This window comes from Rhinolophus ferrumequinum, chromosome 7 (genome assembly GCF_004115265.2).
Source record: "Rhinolophus ferrumequinum isolate MPI-CBG mRhiFer1 chromosome 7, mRhiFer1_v1.p, whole genome shotgun sequence".
NCBI lineage: Eukaryota > Metazoa > Chordata > Mammalia > Chiroptera > Rhinolophidae > Rhinolophus > Rhinolophus ferrumequinum.
The window spans coordinates 93058861-93074384 of NC_046290.1; the positions used below are offsets into that span (position 1 = coordinate 93058861).

The window sequence follows — 15524 nt, forward strand, 5'->3', positions numbered from 1 at the left end:
CATCTAAGGGTCAGGGACGTCAAGAGAGATCTTTAAGGACAGAAACATGATGGGCTGGTCGATGTGACTCTAACCATAGATCAATGGGCAACGGGTAGAAGCCCAGTCTGGCCCCACCAGAGGTTGGAGCTTCTTTTAAAGACCCAAGCATAAAGCAGTGTGTATGTACAGCAACTAATGTTTGCAAATCATTTAAAGAGAAAGAATGTGAAATTTATTGTCCTTAAAGTTATTGTAAGTTCACAATGATAAGGGAAAACTACGCAGGGGACGTTTCCACCCTCAGAAGAGTAAGCAAGCAGACAGCATGGTCAGGAGGGAGCAAGGGAAGCCCAGCTGGACCCCTGGACACTGAAGCCTAGTTCTGCTGGTTAGTAAGCAGGTGAATAACCTGACAATAGGTTAAAAAACATATCCTGGCTGACAGGGAAGGGAATGTGGCCCTTTTCTCCCTATCTTTAAATGTTTCTAGGGACACACAGGCATGAGGACCTTTCCAAACAGTAAAGACGTCACCTCTGCTTGCTGGCCTCAAGTGCCTGTGCCCAGTGGGGAGGGGCCTGTGGTCTGGCAGCCCCTGGGCTCCCCTACAGCGTGGTGGGCTGTGGGGGTGTGAGGTGGCCGGGCCCACTGGGTGGGGGCAGCACCAAGGGCAGTGAGTTGCTGCCCCTTTCATGCCAGCATGTGTCCAGAATGGGATAGAGCTTGCCCTGGAAGTCAGCCTGGAAGGTGTAGAGCGGCCGTAGGTCATCCGGGCGGTCAGCATCAAAGAAGGTGAGCCCTCCCTGCTCATAGTGCAAATAGACCCCAATGCGGTGGGGGTGGCCAGCCACGGGCAGGGGCACCCTGGGGCAGCCAAAGGCCTCATACAGCCGGCCCTCCTTCAGGCCAATGAGCCACACGCCATGCTCTGGGGACTTGTTCAGCTTGCCCTTGCGACTGGCTGTGCCCTTGATGACCCCCAGGCGCCAGTCGCTCTTGCTGCCCACCACCACCTCCCAGTAGTGGCGGCCGCAGGAGAAGCCCCGGCTGGCCAGGACACAAGTACTGTAGTCGAAGCGCTCAGGCTGGTTGGCGCATCGCTGGGCCAGGAGCCCACACTGTACCACCGTGTTGCCCTTAGAGAGCTCCAGGAGAGGGTGGGCAGTGGCAGGGTCCAGCTTGAGAGACTCCGGAGCTAGGAAAGATCAGAGAAGGCGTGTTTGCCAGCCACACAGAAGGCAGCAGACCCTGCCCCAAGGGAAGCCGATCGGAGGCCCTGAGCTGCTCAGGAGAGGAACTATATTGTCCTTGTCTCTATTTCCACAGCGCCGAGAAGGGCCCAGGCACAGAGCAGGACCGTAAGGATGTCTGCTGAATAAATGAATGTGCCTGGAGGGTGGGAAAAACAAATAGCTGCGAGCCACGGACGTGGTGCAGGCCTGCCTAAGGCACAGGTGCTGACGGGAGGTCCTGGAGGACAGCCTAAGCCCCACAGCTACACTCCCCACGTTTTCGGAAAATCCGTAACAACTGCAGTTGTTTTCTTGGATACCCAAGCAGCCTATTCAAGGACAAACATACCAACTGGCTCTTCGCTAGCTGCCAGCTAATCAGTTTATACCAAAAGTGTGCAAACAACATTCACGGTTCAGAGATTATCTGGTTTTTTTCTCTCCTTGTTTCTCATATAAACCCTGTTTTTGTCTCTGTTGGTTGAAATCAGTCTATTGATTGAGCTCCCTTAATGTCCAGTAATGAAGGAGTTAATTAAATGGTTTTGAGTTATTTTTTGACAGAGCAATAGCTACATTTATAAGCACCAAAGTATATATAGCCCCTCTTTACAGATGAGGGAACTGAGGCTCAGAAATGAAACTATTCGCCCTGGTTAGCAAGAAATGGAGCTGAGCTTGAACCAACCCAAGCTGTTCGGTGGAACCCCACTCCCGTGCTCTCACCACTAGCCGAGGAAAGCCTCCCTTGCAGTTCTCTGCACCTTACACCAGCAGCCCTCAGGAAGGAGGATGGGTGGGGGTCTCACCTGGCAGAACCTTGCGGAACAGCCTTTTCCATACGGTCAGCTTGATGTCGGCCTGGTGGAGGCCTGGTTTGAAGGAGATGGGACTGAACACGCCCTCCAAGGGCCGGGCCTGCTGGAGCTCTGCTCTGGGGGCAAGAGTTTGTGGTGATGACCATCTGCACACTACTTTGTCCTTTCATGTGACACTGCTCACCTGGCAACCCCGTGCTCTCCCTTCTCAGCCCTCCTACCCATATACTGTCTTTGCCAATCTCCCTCCTCCTCTGTGTTATTTCTGTAGCTTGTGTGACCTTCTGTTGTTCTGGTACCCAGAGTGACGTAACTATAGTTCACTGTCCACCCCCCACTAGTCTACGAAATCCCTGAAGGCAGCAACATGATTTCATCTCTGCTTTCCCTGGGCCCAGTACACAGCCAGATGTGGGCAGCTGCGCCCGAGGTGAAACTGAAGGGAGGAGATGCCTGTGCCTGCAGCCACCAGAGAGCTCCCTCCCAGGTTATTACCTGGAGGCCATGGAGTGGTACTTCTGGAAGACAAGAGAAAGGTGGGTTAGGGCATGGCAGAGGCTGTGCAGAAGCCATTAGGAAAGGGAGGCTCTTGGGGCCCTGGGGCCTTGGCATGGGGACACTCCCTTATCCACTCACCCGGATGAACTCGTGGTGACTCTCGTTACCAAACTGCTCCAGCACACGCTCGGCTTGGACCAGCCGCTCCCGCGTGCCCCGGGCCTGCTCCAGCTGCATATCCAGGGAGGCCATGAGGCCACGGGTGTGCCCCTCCAGCCCCTCCAGGCAGCGGGCCTTCTCCTCGTCCACCAGGTGGTGCAGCTCCTGGAACTCACGGCGGATCACCCAGCTGAAGACATCGGACTCGTTCTGGGACATGGAGGGCCTGTCACGGCCAGAGCCACAGCGGAGCCACCTGGCCATGATGGACCTCCGTGTCCCCAGAGCCTAGCAGCTTGGGCCTTCCTGACTAGGCTGGTCCTGGCACCTGAGTCCCAGGACTGCCTCCTGCTCAGTGTTCACACTGTGCCTGGGGGTCCCAGGAGGGCCGTGGGGGTGGGCAACAGTGGCAGGGCCCCCACTTCCCACTTCAAAGCAGTGGCTCTGCTTTTCCCTGTGTTACCTATTAAGTGTGCAAGTAGGATTTTGCTTTGTCACAGGGTTCTACAACCGAAACAAGTCTGAAAGTTCCCTGGAGAGCAGACTTTGGAGTGAAATAGCCAGGATTCCTGTGTGATCCTGAGTTCTGTCTCCATCAGGAGGGATAATGCTGCCTCCCTCTTAAGGGTGAGGGGTGCTTAGGGGATACAGGGCTCCTACGCCCACTTCACAACCATCTGCACGGCCCGGGCTCCACACGCTCCCAGCTCGTGTGCCTCTCCCTGAGGAAAGCAGACAGCCAAGGAGGGCTCTGGCCTTCCCGTGCCTGTGGGGTACCGAACGGGCGGGCAGCACAGAGACTGCCAAGGTCAAGCGGACACAGGAGGCAGGAGGCAGGCGAGTCATGCCCTCGCTTTAGGCTGTTTACCTCTGGGACTTAGTTTCTGGGTTATCTCAGTCCCAAGGACACGCGGGACACAAGCCAACTTGGAGACAGTCCTGACAACTGGGTTGAATTCCCCCGAGAGGATTTGTGCCTTCCACACCTTGCCCTGGAATGCTTTGAATTCTGGCTTTGTATGGAAGGCATGGATTCATGTGAAGGACAAATTAGAACTGGGCTCTGCAGGAAAGGGAAGGTGGCCAGTCCCAGGGTAGGGACAGAGGGAAAGGGCACTCACGACAATCCGGGTCCTGTTGTTCACCAGCTTGGCGATGTGCTCCTCCACCTTCTTCTCCTCCTGCTTCAGGTCGGAGATGAGGCCCGCAAGCTCCTCCTGGGGGCAGCGTGCCACGGCCGTCAGTGGTGGCTGAACCCTTCACTCTCTCGGCTCCCTGGGGTCTGCCAGGGGCCTTCCCCTTTTAGGGAGCCTCCCAATGGCCACTAGCACTCCCAGTGGAACCAGGATAGGGACCAGAGCTACCCAAGTGCCCTTGACCTCAAAATAGTTAAGACTATTCAAGAATATCTCACACTGATGGTAGGAACTGCCAAGGCAGAAGAGGTTCTCCGTGTCGTCTCTCTCCAAGACATGGAGAGAGGTGCTAAATGTTGTGACAGCCACCCGGAAGTCACCACACAACACCCAAGACGGGCGATTGCGAGTCTGAAGCTAGTGCTCCCTGCGTGGAATGCTGCCCGTAGGGTACCAAACTCTCCAGTCACCAGGAGGTCCAGAATTAGTGGGCCTTTGATCAAGGGTCATCACAAAAAGGCAGCCCCCACGTGCCTGTGGTCACCCAGGTTATACCTGGTGAGTCCCCACACCCTACAGAGACCTGAATCGATCCCTCGCAGGCTTGGGCCCAGCCTAGATTTGGGGCCGTCCAAGGACGAAGTAAACTGACTTCTCGTGGGCTGCCCTGGCCCCAAATCTGCCCTAGCCTTAGGGTCCACTTAGACCACCATCTGGCTGCCCTACTTGAGCAGGGCCCTGCAGGTTTATGCCCATGGAAGGTACAGATTCTGGCTTAGATAGTTCCTAAGCAGAAGTCAGCTGCAAGAGCCTTTCAGGAAGGGTGCTGGGTAAAGGATAAAGCCAGTGAGGGGAAAATGAACACACAGAGTTTTTGCTCTGGATAAGGAGGCATCAGATGTCACAGCGGTCCAAGAAAGGTGTTCCAACCGTAATCCTCCCGAGGCAGAGAGGGATGGGACTAGTTTTTTCTCAGCAATAGTGACAGGAAACTGAATTATGAAAATAAAGTAGCACAAGATCTCAATCAATATCTGATAAAGGAACGTGATTTAGTCGCATCACACAGAAGAGTCTTGGGATCACGAAAACCCATTTCCAAAACCAAGACCCAAGCTGGGCCCTGGCTCCTAGTCAGAAATAACGATCAACTTCCCAAGTCTTTCCTTTTCTCCTAGGCAGCTGTCTGCCAATAAAATGCAGCTGTGATTTCCTTGTACGGCGACTGGGCTTCCTCCTTCCACACTCCCCTAAAACTACTCTTGCCAAAGTAATCGATTCTTACTGCTAACGCTGACAGACTCTTTTCAGTCCTCAGCAGACATTGCACATGTTGGCTTGCTCTCATTAAAATGCTCCATTCCTCTGATTTCCAGGAGGCTATATTCAGCCAGTGTTCCCGCTCCCTCTGTTGATTCTTTCTGTCCCCTTTTTGGGGTTTTCTCTCTCTACCCAAATCTCAAACCCTGGTGCTCCTTGGGATATTATCAGTGTCTTTCCTTATCACTCTGCTGACTCTCCTGGTGGGCGCTTTCCACTCCTGTGGCTTCACTTACCACCCACATGCAGATTACTCCCAGTCTCTTCTCCTCAGCCTCACTCTCCAGCAGAGGGACAGGGCTACACCACAACCCTGCTTAAAACCCTCCAGTGCCCACCCCACCAAGACCACCATGGTTCTTTGAATAAACTACAAATGCCATTATGTGTCACACAGTCCTTTCCATGACTCAGCCCCTGCTTACTTCACCTGCCCCATCTGGCTCCCACCTTACTCTCCCTTGAGCTTAACGAAATGACTTATAAATCCTCAAATGTGCCGTGCTGTTTGTCTCCTGGTCTTTTGCATGTGCTAGCTTTATACTTGGAATGCTTTTCCACCCTTCTTTTTCTATCATGTCCTCCTTGTGGTTCAAGTCTCAGCTTAGCAGTCCACTTCCTCCAGGAAACCTCCCCTGACTACCTGAGACCATGCAGGAGCCATGTTCCAGGTAGTCTCACCATTGCCAGTATTTAACTTTGACAGCAGCACCCAACACACGAGACTGTCAGACCCCCAGACTGTGAGCTCCCCCAGGGCAAGTGAACCTCTTGCCCACGACTGTACCATGAGCACTAGCTCAGTGCCTAGCACAGATTAGATGCCCAGTAAACCTTTGTGGGTAGGAGGGGCTGGCGGACGATCTGGCTGGCCCTGTGCACGAGTCCTACTTGTCTTCCAGGATTGAAGGAGCAAAGAAATGCTGCCCAGAGCACTCAGGCAGGAAACCACTGGACCAGCTCACAGGGGGCCCCTCTGCCTGCTGCTCTGGATGCTCTTCCTTTAACTAGCCCCCTCACCTGTATTTTGTCATTCCTCACCTTTATGCCCCACCCCCCTCAAACACCAGACTAGGATACCTATAACAATTCACTTCCAAGACCCTTCCTGCCCTTTCCTGATCCGTTAACAGTGGAAAGAAAACTGGTCTTGGTTTGAGACCCAGCTCTGCCACTAACAAGCCGTCTGACTTTGGCTTGATCCTTACCTTCTCTGAGCCTCACTCTCCCTATTTGCAAAACACAATAATAACCCCACCCTTCATGAAACTTAGATCAATGTATTAACCTAAGATGGTATCACTGTTGTTCTTATTATTATTTATCTTAAATGACGATCTGCTAGACCTCAGGCAAAGGTCCAGGAGAGCAGGAATCCGTTGATTCCCCAAACATATTTTGAGCATTTACTACATGCCAGGCACAGAAATACCCCAGGGAACAAAACAAAGTCCCTGTCCTCGTGTCTGCGAGTGCAGTACCGAGAGCGCTCAAGAAACGAGTGAGGGCTACGAAGAAGAATACATAAAGCAGGGAAAGGGCCAGCACGTGACGCAGGGGGCTCTCCACCACGCTTACTGCTATAATCCCCAGCACCTGCTCAGAACGTGATGGATGAATGCATGCTCCGGAGTTCTGCTGCAGGACAGGGCTGGAGGGAACTCGCGTCTTGGCTCGGCACCCTTCTGTGCCGAGCGAGGGCGCCAGAGAGCGCAGGCGCTGGGCTCCCTGAGCCCCCGGGGTGGCCCGGCTCCCCATCCCCCAACAGCCTCGCTGCCCACCTTCATACGGCTGTAGACGGTGGAGACGGGCGTGACCCGGTGGTGCTGGTGGGAGCCCAACAGGCCGCAGAGGCCGCAGATGAGCTCCTGGTCCTTCTCGCAGAAGAGACTGAGCGGGTTCCGGTGCTGCGCGCAGACTTTGGGCTCTGGGTCCTCCGGGAGCCGCAGGGCTTCGATCACCCGCGCCAGGGAGACGTTGGGCGGGGAGCTGCTGCCATCCACCTCCTGTCGGCACACGGGGCAGCGCAGCCCGGAGTCCAGGTGGCGGGACAGGGACACCAGGCAGCCTTTGCAGTAGGAGTGGCCGCACTGCAGCATTAGGGGCTCCTTGAAGACCTCGAGGCAGATGGGGCATTGAAGGCGGTCCTCCAGCTCTTGCACGCACAGCCGCCACGCCATCCACGGTGCGGGCTGGAACACAGGGTGCCTTCCTGAGCCTCCTCCCTCCACTCCCTCTGCCCCCAAATCCTGAGGAAGGACCGCTGGAAATTAAGAGGGCCTTATGGACTCGTGCTGGATGCCAGTTCTGACCCCTTATGACTTTGAGTCATTTCCCATCTTTAAAACAAAGGGCTTACACGAAAAAAATGGTCACTTAGAGATATATGATTCTACATTTTTACTCAGACTTGGAGGTAAACATGAAATGTGCCATCTGCAGGGTCATTTGGAGTGACACAAGGAATGGAAGCTCCAGCCACAGCAGGAGTCCTGACCTAGAATCCGACAGCAAAAACAAGCAAAGGTCCTTCCCACCCTCTAGATCAGCGTTCAAACTGGCAAGCAACTGTTGGAAACGGTTGTAATAGAGATTCCTGAACCACCCCTTCACACCTTTCCAGAGAGCCCCAGAAATCTGTGTTTACAATAGACACTCCCAGGTCATTGTAAGCAGAGTTCTGTCTCAGAATGACACTCTTTCGGAGAGTCGGGGACTGAGGAGAGCTGTATCTTGATGTCCCACCCCGTTCTGTGAAAACGGATCCGCTCTGCGAGAGAAGGAGCACCAAGCAAAAGTGGGCAGCAAACCCAAGAAGAGCCCTTGCAGGGAACTACCTGGCGTCTCACCCTCAAATCAACATCAATGACCCGATTGGCTTGGCCTCTTCGCCCCAGGATGGGATAGCAGGAGTGGAGACCTGAGGATTGCAGCTGGATGCCTGCTGTATCCCCGAGTCTCTGCCCCTTACCTGCTCCCCTTTCCCAGCAACACCCTCATGTCCTCAAGGTCACCCAGAATCAGGTGGAAACTGGGCCGCATCACGGGACGGGGGAGGCAGTCTCTCCTGGGCAGGCTCTGATAACTAACATTCAGGTGCTTGCTTTGGCCAGGCAAGGCGAAGGGGCGGAGCCAGAGAGACGGGGCCCATTCCCGCGGTCCAGGCCCCAAACGGGAACGGCTGGGCTCTGACACAACCTTCCCGAATCTCTCTCTCCTTTTAAAAGATTTTAATTTACTTATTGAGATTTTTTAATTGGGGTATAACTTCTAAAAAGTGCACAAATCTTAACCACGCACTTGATGTACCCTTTATATGGATACTCACTCTCTAGATCAAGATACAGAACACATTTCTAGTACCGAGAAGCCTCCCTCATGCTGCCCCACCCCGTCAGAACCTCTAACAAGAATAGCCACTATCATGGCTCATGACCCATAGATTACTGTGGTCTGGTTTTGAATTTCTTTTTTTTAACATTTTATTTATTTAAGTGTGTTTTTCTAGGACCCATCAGCTCCAAGTCAAGCAGTTGTTTCAATCTAGTTGTGGAGGGAGCAGCTCACAGTGGCTCATGTGGGGTTCGAACCGGCAACCTTGTTGTTAAGAGCACCGAGCTCTGACCAACTGAGCTAACAGGCCACCCCTAGTTTTGAATTTCAAATGAACAGAATCACAGAGCATATACTTTTTTCGTGTCTAACTTCTTTACTCAGTATTATTGTATTAGGAACTTTTTTATATGAAGACTTTCAAAGGTTTAGAAGTTCAAAGACATTTTGTTATACAATTAATAATATACTATTAATATATATGCTGTATATATAATATACAAATCATAATGTACTATACATATCCCGGGGTGTGGAGGGGAATGATTGATTGGAAAGGACAGGAATGGGAGAGGCTCTCCAGGAGTGTTAGAAAACAAGGAGATCTGGAACACAACCCCCATGTCTGCCAGCGGGAGAGGTCTCCACCCCAGTGGCAAGCAAGACTAAGGTCTGGTGTAGGCAGGTAGAAAGCTAATTTTATTTGTTAATTCAAGAAATATTTATTGAGAACCTGCAATGTGTCAAGCATTGAGCTGGGTATTACGAATATATTAAAGAACAAGACAAGATGTCCGTCCTTTTGGAGTTTATGATGTATGGGGATAGGACTGGAGTGAGGTCGTAAATAAACAAGTTAATATAATAGCGTTAAATACAGTGTAGGAAGTAAACAGTGCAGTGAGAAAGGGGGGTCGGGTGACAGGCTGTGTGAGGAGCGCTTTAGCAAGGGGCAGGGCAATGTCTTCAAGAAGGGATGGTTGAACTGAGACCTGAAGGATATACAGAAGCCAGCCAATTGAAAGGATACAGGATGGTAGAGCAGGGAATGGGTCAGCAAGTGCAAAGGCCCTGAGGCTGGAAAGCACTCAATATTTGTGGGATACACTAGAGAGGAGCCCTGGGTAGCTGGGATGTAGTAAGGGAGAGGGAACCTCAGAAGATGTGGCCAGAGAGGGAAAAGACGATTCTGTAGACTAGAGCAAAGTTTTGGATTTTATTTCAAGGGCAGTGGATGCTATCGGAGAGTTTTAAGGCAAGGGAATACCATCTGATTTATATTTTTAAAAGATCACTCTAGCTGCTGTGTAGATAATGGGTAACAGTAGCTTGAACACTAGGGTGGCTGGATGGTGACACTGATGCCGTACAGAGAACACTGAGGGGAACAAAGTAGAACGGGGATCCAGAGTCAGATGCCTGAGACCATCCAGATGGAGGAACTGAGTAGCCCCGTGATCTGCAGACTTCAGCAAACAACAGAATCATCTGGAAATCTTGTTGAAACACAAATTTCTAGGCTCTGGCCCCAGAGTTTCGGATTCAGGAATATAGGGATAGGCCCAAGAATTGCATTTGCACCAAGCACCAATGCTGCTGGTCTGGGGACTGACTACTCTCTGAGAACCACTGAGAAAGGCAGCTGGACACAGGCACCTGGAGCCCCAGCACTTGGGAGACCCTAGGCTGGCCAGGAATGTACCACCTACATATACGCAGGATATGGTGAGGCTAGAAAGGAACTCCAACGGAGCCATAGATAGGGGAGTCATACCACTAGTCTCACTGGCGGCCAGGCGAGACACACGAAGTAGGATCCACACGATCTGCAATCCGCTGTCCACTTCTCTGCCTGCCAACCAACCAACGCAATCATGGCAGTTATATCAGTGGCCAATTGGCCAACCGGTTACAGCCGATGGCCATGCAATCACAGTTGATGGTCATTTACTAATTTACTACCGGATCCAGCACCTTTCCACTTGAGGCCGAGAGCCTGGAAACTGCACTCCTGGCTCTGTCCCCACAATCACATATTTAAACCAGTAGGAATGGCTGGGATCTCTAAGGAATTGAAAATAGAGAAGGGCAGGGGTCCAAGGATGGCCCTGAGTTTACTGATGTTGAGAGGTCAGGAAACGGACGATGACTGAGAAGAAACAGCCAGTGAGCTGGGAGGAACATCGTGACTAGGAAGCTCTGGGAAACAGAATGGTTCCCCAAAGATATCCACGGCATAACTCCCGGATTCTGTGAGTGTTACCTTCCCTGGCACAAGTGACTTTGAATATGTATTCACGGTCATAGACCTGAATTATCCGGGTGGGTCCAATTTAATCACATGACCCCTTAATGGCAGAGAATTTTCTCCAGCTGGAGTCAGAGAGATGCTACAAAAAAGAAAGTAAGAGGATTCCAAGCACGAGAAGGATTCAGCACGTTGTTGCTGACTGACATGTCGGGGCCCATGTGCAAGGACGGGAAAGAGGCCCCTAAGAGCTAAGGGTGGCCCCCAGCTGACAGCCAGCAAGGACGTGGGGACATCAGGCTTAAAGCTGCAAGGATCTGGATTTGCCAACAATCTGAACGAGCTCTGAAGTGGATTTTCCCCCCAAGCTTTCAGTCAGGCTGATGCTTTGATTTCAGCCCAGTCAGCCCAATGTCACCGCTAACCTACAGAACTGTGAGAGAATAAATAGGTGCTGCTTTAAACAGCTAGGTTTGTGGTAATCTGTCGTGATAGTGATAGAAAATGAATACAGATGCCAAGAGAAAGGAGCATTTAAAGGTCGGAGAGGTCAACTTTGTCAAATGCTGACAAGAGTCCAGTAATCTGAGGACAAAGAGGTGTGTCTGATGGATTTGGCAACAAGAGCTGTCTAGGTGGCCCAGAGCAGGGGAAAGTGATATATTAAAGTGGGTTGAAGAGAAAATGGAGGGTGAGGAAGTGGAAACAGAGTAGATGAAAAAGCCTTTGCAGCAACTCTTTTGAGAAGCTTTTCTGAGAAGAGTAGGAGTGGGGCCACCTATAACAGGAGGGAGATGTGGGACAAAGGGAGGTTCATTTGTTTTAATTCTTTTATTTTTAAATTAGTTTCAGGTGTACAAAACAACATAATGATTAGACATTTACCCCCCTCACAAAGTGATAACCTCCCAAGTCTACTACCCCTCCGACATCCTACATAGCTGTTACAGTACCATCGACTATATTCCCTATGCTGTACTTTACATCATATATACCGGGGATGACAAAAAAATGTACACAAGTGGCCACTTTGGTCAACGTTGCTCAAGCAGTAGTTCACCGTAGTCAGAAGCATCTGGACGCTGATGGTAACCACTTTGAGCACCTCTTGTCATTGCAGAAGTCAAACGTGACTTGTATTCATCTTTTGTTTTCGGTATATATTGAGTATCACACTTTTAATACAGTTTTCCCTTCTTTAAATATTGTTTTGCACTAGCAGTGGTCAGACATCTACACAACCTATGAAGTAATCCCCAGGGAGGCTTGTTTGTTTCATGGTAGGAGATTTTCAGACACATATGAGCTGAAGGAAATGATCCAGTGGTCAAGGCAAGATTAGTGCAGGAGACAGGGGTTACCCAAAGTCCTTGAGCAGGCAAGAGCGCAAGGACCCAGGGAATAAGCCCCAGGGAATAAGCCCCAGGGAACACGCCGGAAGGGCTGGAATCCAGGCCCATTCTTCCTTTGCACTAGGAGGCCAGGCGCAGGTGGAGCAGATTTTGTGAAGGGAAAGTGAGAGACATCACCTTGTTTTCTCAGGAACTGATGAGTTTGACTTTAAAGGCCTATATCGGCCTAAACTCGTAAAAGTAAAGGAGAAGGAAGGAAGGTGGCAATAACCCACTACTGCCAGGCCAGACCCCTCCAGCAGCACGCCATTCTGGATCCTGTCCCACCTGCGTGCTCTGGCCACGTGCCCTACCACGTGCCCCCTCCCCCAATCACAGGCCCCACAGCTACTCCTCACCCCCAGCTTGTCCGCCCCTCACGCCTTCCCCCACCTACGTCACCACACGCTGCACCACGTTCTCTGGGTCCCCGCCACGTGCCCCGGCGTGCAACTCACGCCCGTCACGTGCGCCGCCGCTCCTTCTGTGGGCCTGAGTGTCGTTTGCGCGGTTGGAACAGAGGGATGAGCTTCTCCGCGGGCCCGCCGAACGGAATGCCGCCGTCAGAGGAGGAAGGCCGGGTAAAAGGGGGCGGTTGGGTCGCCGCCTTCGGGAATCTGCGGAGTTGCTGACAGGCGGAGGGCGGTGAGGCTTAGGGTTCATCTGCGCGGACATGGTGGGGAGAGCTCCGACCCCGGGGAGTCCCACGAGGGGACGGCACCCCGGGCCAGGTGAGGGCCCTGGCGCTGGTGAGTCGGGAGCCGGGGTGGCGGAGTCGGGATGCAATCTGAGGGCTCTGAGGTCCTGTGTTTCATTCCCCACAAGTCTCCGTACCAAAGGTTAAGTCAGTGGATGCTGGACATTTCCGGGGACCGGGGCGTGCTGAAGGACGTTGTCCGAGAAGGCGCTGGCGAGCTGGTGACACCGGATGCTTCGGTGCTAGGTATTGCCCGCGGACTCAGTGCCATCTGTCCTCGGGAAGCTGGCGATGTGAGGACTGGTGGTCACGAGGGTAGCAAGCGTTTTACTACACTTTGGGGGCGAGGAGAGGATATGTTAAAAAAAACAAAACAAAAAACTAGCATTTTTATCAGGTAGAACATGCTTTGATAGAATTGGAATTTTACGGGAAAGCTAGGAAACTCGTATCCCCTTTGCATGACACCACTGTGAGCAAGGGACACTACCAGGCCCATCAGCCAAGCTCCTAAACCCCAGAGCCAAAGGGCAGGTATCCAAATGTTAAGCAGAGATTTGTTCCTATCACTCAGGGAATGGAGCAGAAGAGTGCATCTGATTGTATAGTTTTTGTGTAATAATTAAAGAGACGTGATGTTGTTAGAGGTGAAGTTATTCTTGGTCCATTTTTCTCACCCTATGTCTGTTTTCTGTGGCCCTAGTGAAATATTCTGGATACCTGGAGCACATGGACAAGCCTTTTGATTCTAATTGCTTTAGGAAAACTCCTCGGCTAATGAAACTTGGAGAGGGTAAGTTCAGATTAGGAGCTGGAAAAGAAGGGCTTGTTTGGGGGAATTGATGAGGGACGATGCCCTAAGACTGGAAAACTGTCCAGAACACAGATTCTTTGAGTTGGTTTTTTCTGAGGCTGGGTATTGCTAAACCAGCCACATTCTCTCCCACATTCCCCCTTGAGACCTTGGTGTTTGGGAGATGTCCTACCGGGCAAGGTTCTTTGTATCCGACTTAACCATTGGGCATTGTGTTTTTATTTGTTCGTTTATTGAGTAAACATCTATTGAAAGTTTACCACCCACAATCCATGGTGCAAAGAGAGGATGTACCCAGATGATTAGAACATCTTGGCCAGTGTGGTGGAGGAAATTGACCCACGTTCAGACAACCTGGCAGAATCGGATAAATTCCTGGGAGGTATAAGGCAATGTTGTAGGATTCTTAATGATGACACCATTAATTCCAGCTGGGAAGATCAGGGAAGGCTTCACGGAAGAAGGGGCATGTGAAACGAGCCCTGAAGTATGAATAAGATTTCAATCAGGGCTGAACCTGGGCATAGGGTAAGGAGGAAGACGTTGCAGGAAGAAAGAACTGTGTGGACAAAGATGTAGAGGCCAGAATGCTACCAAGCCTAGAGAAGTTAAGGGAATGGTGGTGGTAGTGGGAAGCAAGGCTGGAAAATGAGTTGGGACCACAATGCAGAAGGCTTGGAATATTATGTGGAGAGACTTCGATGTAAAGGAGGAAGAAATTGATAGCATTGCAACAGGATACTGGGCAAATTTCAACCAGGTTCTTTGTCCCTTCTTCCAGATATTACGCTTTGGGGCATGGAGCTGGGCCTTCTGAGCATGCGGAGGGGAGAGGTGGCCAGGTTTCTGTTCAAACCGACCTATGCCTATGGAAAACTGGGCTGTCCGCCCTTGATTCCCCCAAACACCACTGTTCTGTTTGAGATTGAGCTTCTTGACTTCCTGGATTCTGCTGAGTCGGACAAGTTTTGTGCCCTCTCAGCTGTAAGTTCTGGAGCACAGATAACAGCACATCATAGAAAGTGGGTTGGGTTTGTGGTTTTGGCAATTTTCCTGCCCTGCTGATGATCCTCTGGCCCAGTGCCATCCCTGGGCTCCTGTGTAGTCCTGTGGGGCCCCACCACTTCTAGGACTGTCCATCTTCATAATGGCTCTTGTGGGTGGGTAACTGCTAGGCCAAGGTCAGGCCGTGGTTTTGTTACGGACCAGCTGATCTTTCAAGTCACCCTTTGCCTACTTCTCCCTGCAAGTCAGTGAACTTTTGCTTCTCAACGTTAAATTTGATTTCCAGCAAGTCAAGCATTGGTAGCTTGTAACTAGGGTGACCATATAATTTGTTGTCACTTGAGAGTAAAATATACTGTTAACTAGATGGGATACCAGGACATCAGGTGTAAACTGGGATAATCCCAAGCAAATCGGGACATACGGCCTCTGTCCTCATAACTCAAATGTTGCTGTTTGTTTGTTGCTTTTATTGAACCCATCCCGGAGAGAAAGGGCCTCTGCACTCTTTGTCCTGCTATCTCACACTGACCTGTATATGTCCACCACAGGTTTACATCGTATGATGTCTCCCCAGCTGCACTGTCAGCACCCCAAGTGAGGGAGCTTTTATCATCTTTACACAAAACAGAGATTCTTGCAGATTCTGGGTCCCACTACTGGTATAGAATCTCTGGGAGAGTGGCTAGGACATCTCTATTTAAAAAGGGGCTCTTTGGGTAATTCTGATATGTACCCAGGGAGAGCATTGTGGCCATAAAGACCAGTGGGGCTCTGAGCAGACCAAGACCTGTTAAATGGCTGGTGGATTAGTGGTTGGTGTGAGTCCTGATTTCTGTGCTTGAGAAACTCCATCAGTTTCTAATTCCATAGAAACTGCTGCTTTCGGAA

General features: G+C 51.3%; 2 protein-coding genes across 5 annotated transcripts in view; one reads left to right on the plus strand and one right to left on the minus strand.

The window, feature by feature from the left end:
• Nucleotides 1–229: 229 nt before the first annotated feature.
• On the minus strand, nucleotides 230–8216 carry TRIM50 (tripartite motif containing 50). 4 transcript variants are annotated; one of them, XM_033109833.1, is made up of 7 exons: nucleotides 8117–8216; nucleotides 6927–7337; nucleotides 3811–3906; nucleotides 2669–2899; nucleotides 2528–2550; nucleotides 2024–2148; nucleotides 230–1177 (listed from the first exon to the last, which is right to left on the minus strand). In XM_033109833.1, the coding sequence occupies exons 2-7, from the start codon at nucleotides 7323–7325 to the stop codon at nucleotides 588–590; spliced, it is 1464 nt and encodes a 487-aa protein (XP_032965724.1). In that variant the 5' UTR covers nucleotides 7326–7337; nucleotides 8117–8216; the 3' UTR covers nucleotides 230–587. The 4 variants fall into 4 exon arrangements, with proteins under 4 accessions (XP_032965724.1, XP_032965726.1, XP_032965725.1 ...); XM_033109835.1 differs by lacking the exon at nucleotides 8117–8216 and having other exon boundaries at nucleotides 2669–2854; nucleotides 6927–7522; XM_033109834.1 differs by lacking the exon at nucleotides 8117–8216 and having other exon boundaries at nucleotides 2528–2547; nucleotides 6927–7522.
• Nucleotides 8217–12897: 4681 nt separating this feature from the next.
• FKBP6 (FKBP prolyl isomerase family member 6 (inactive)) overlaps nucleotides 12898–15524 on the plus strand; it is a 32498-nt gene continuing 29871 nt past the window's right edge. Inside the window, exons 1-3 of the mRNA XM_033110035.1 lie at nucleotides 12898–13060; nucleotides 13518–13607; nucleotides 14410–14612. Coding sequence (XP_032965926.1) covers nucleotides 12898–13060; nucleotides 13518–13607; nucleotides 14410–14612 — 456 coding nt within the window. The remainder of the gene's footprint in view (nucleotides 13061–13517; nucleotides 13608–14409; nucleotides 14613–15524) is intronic.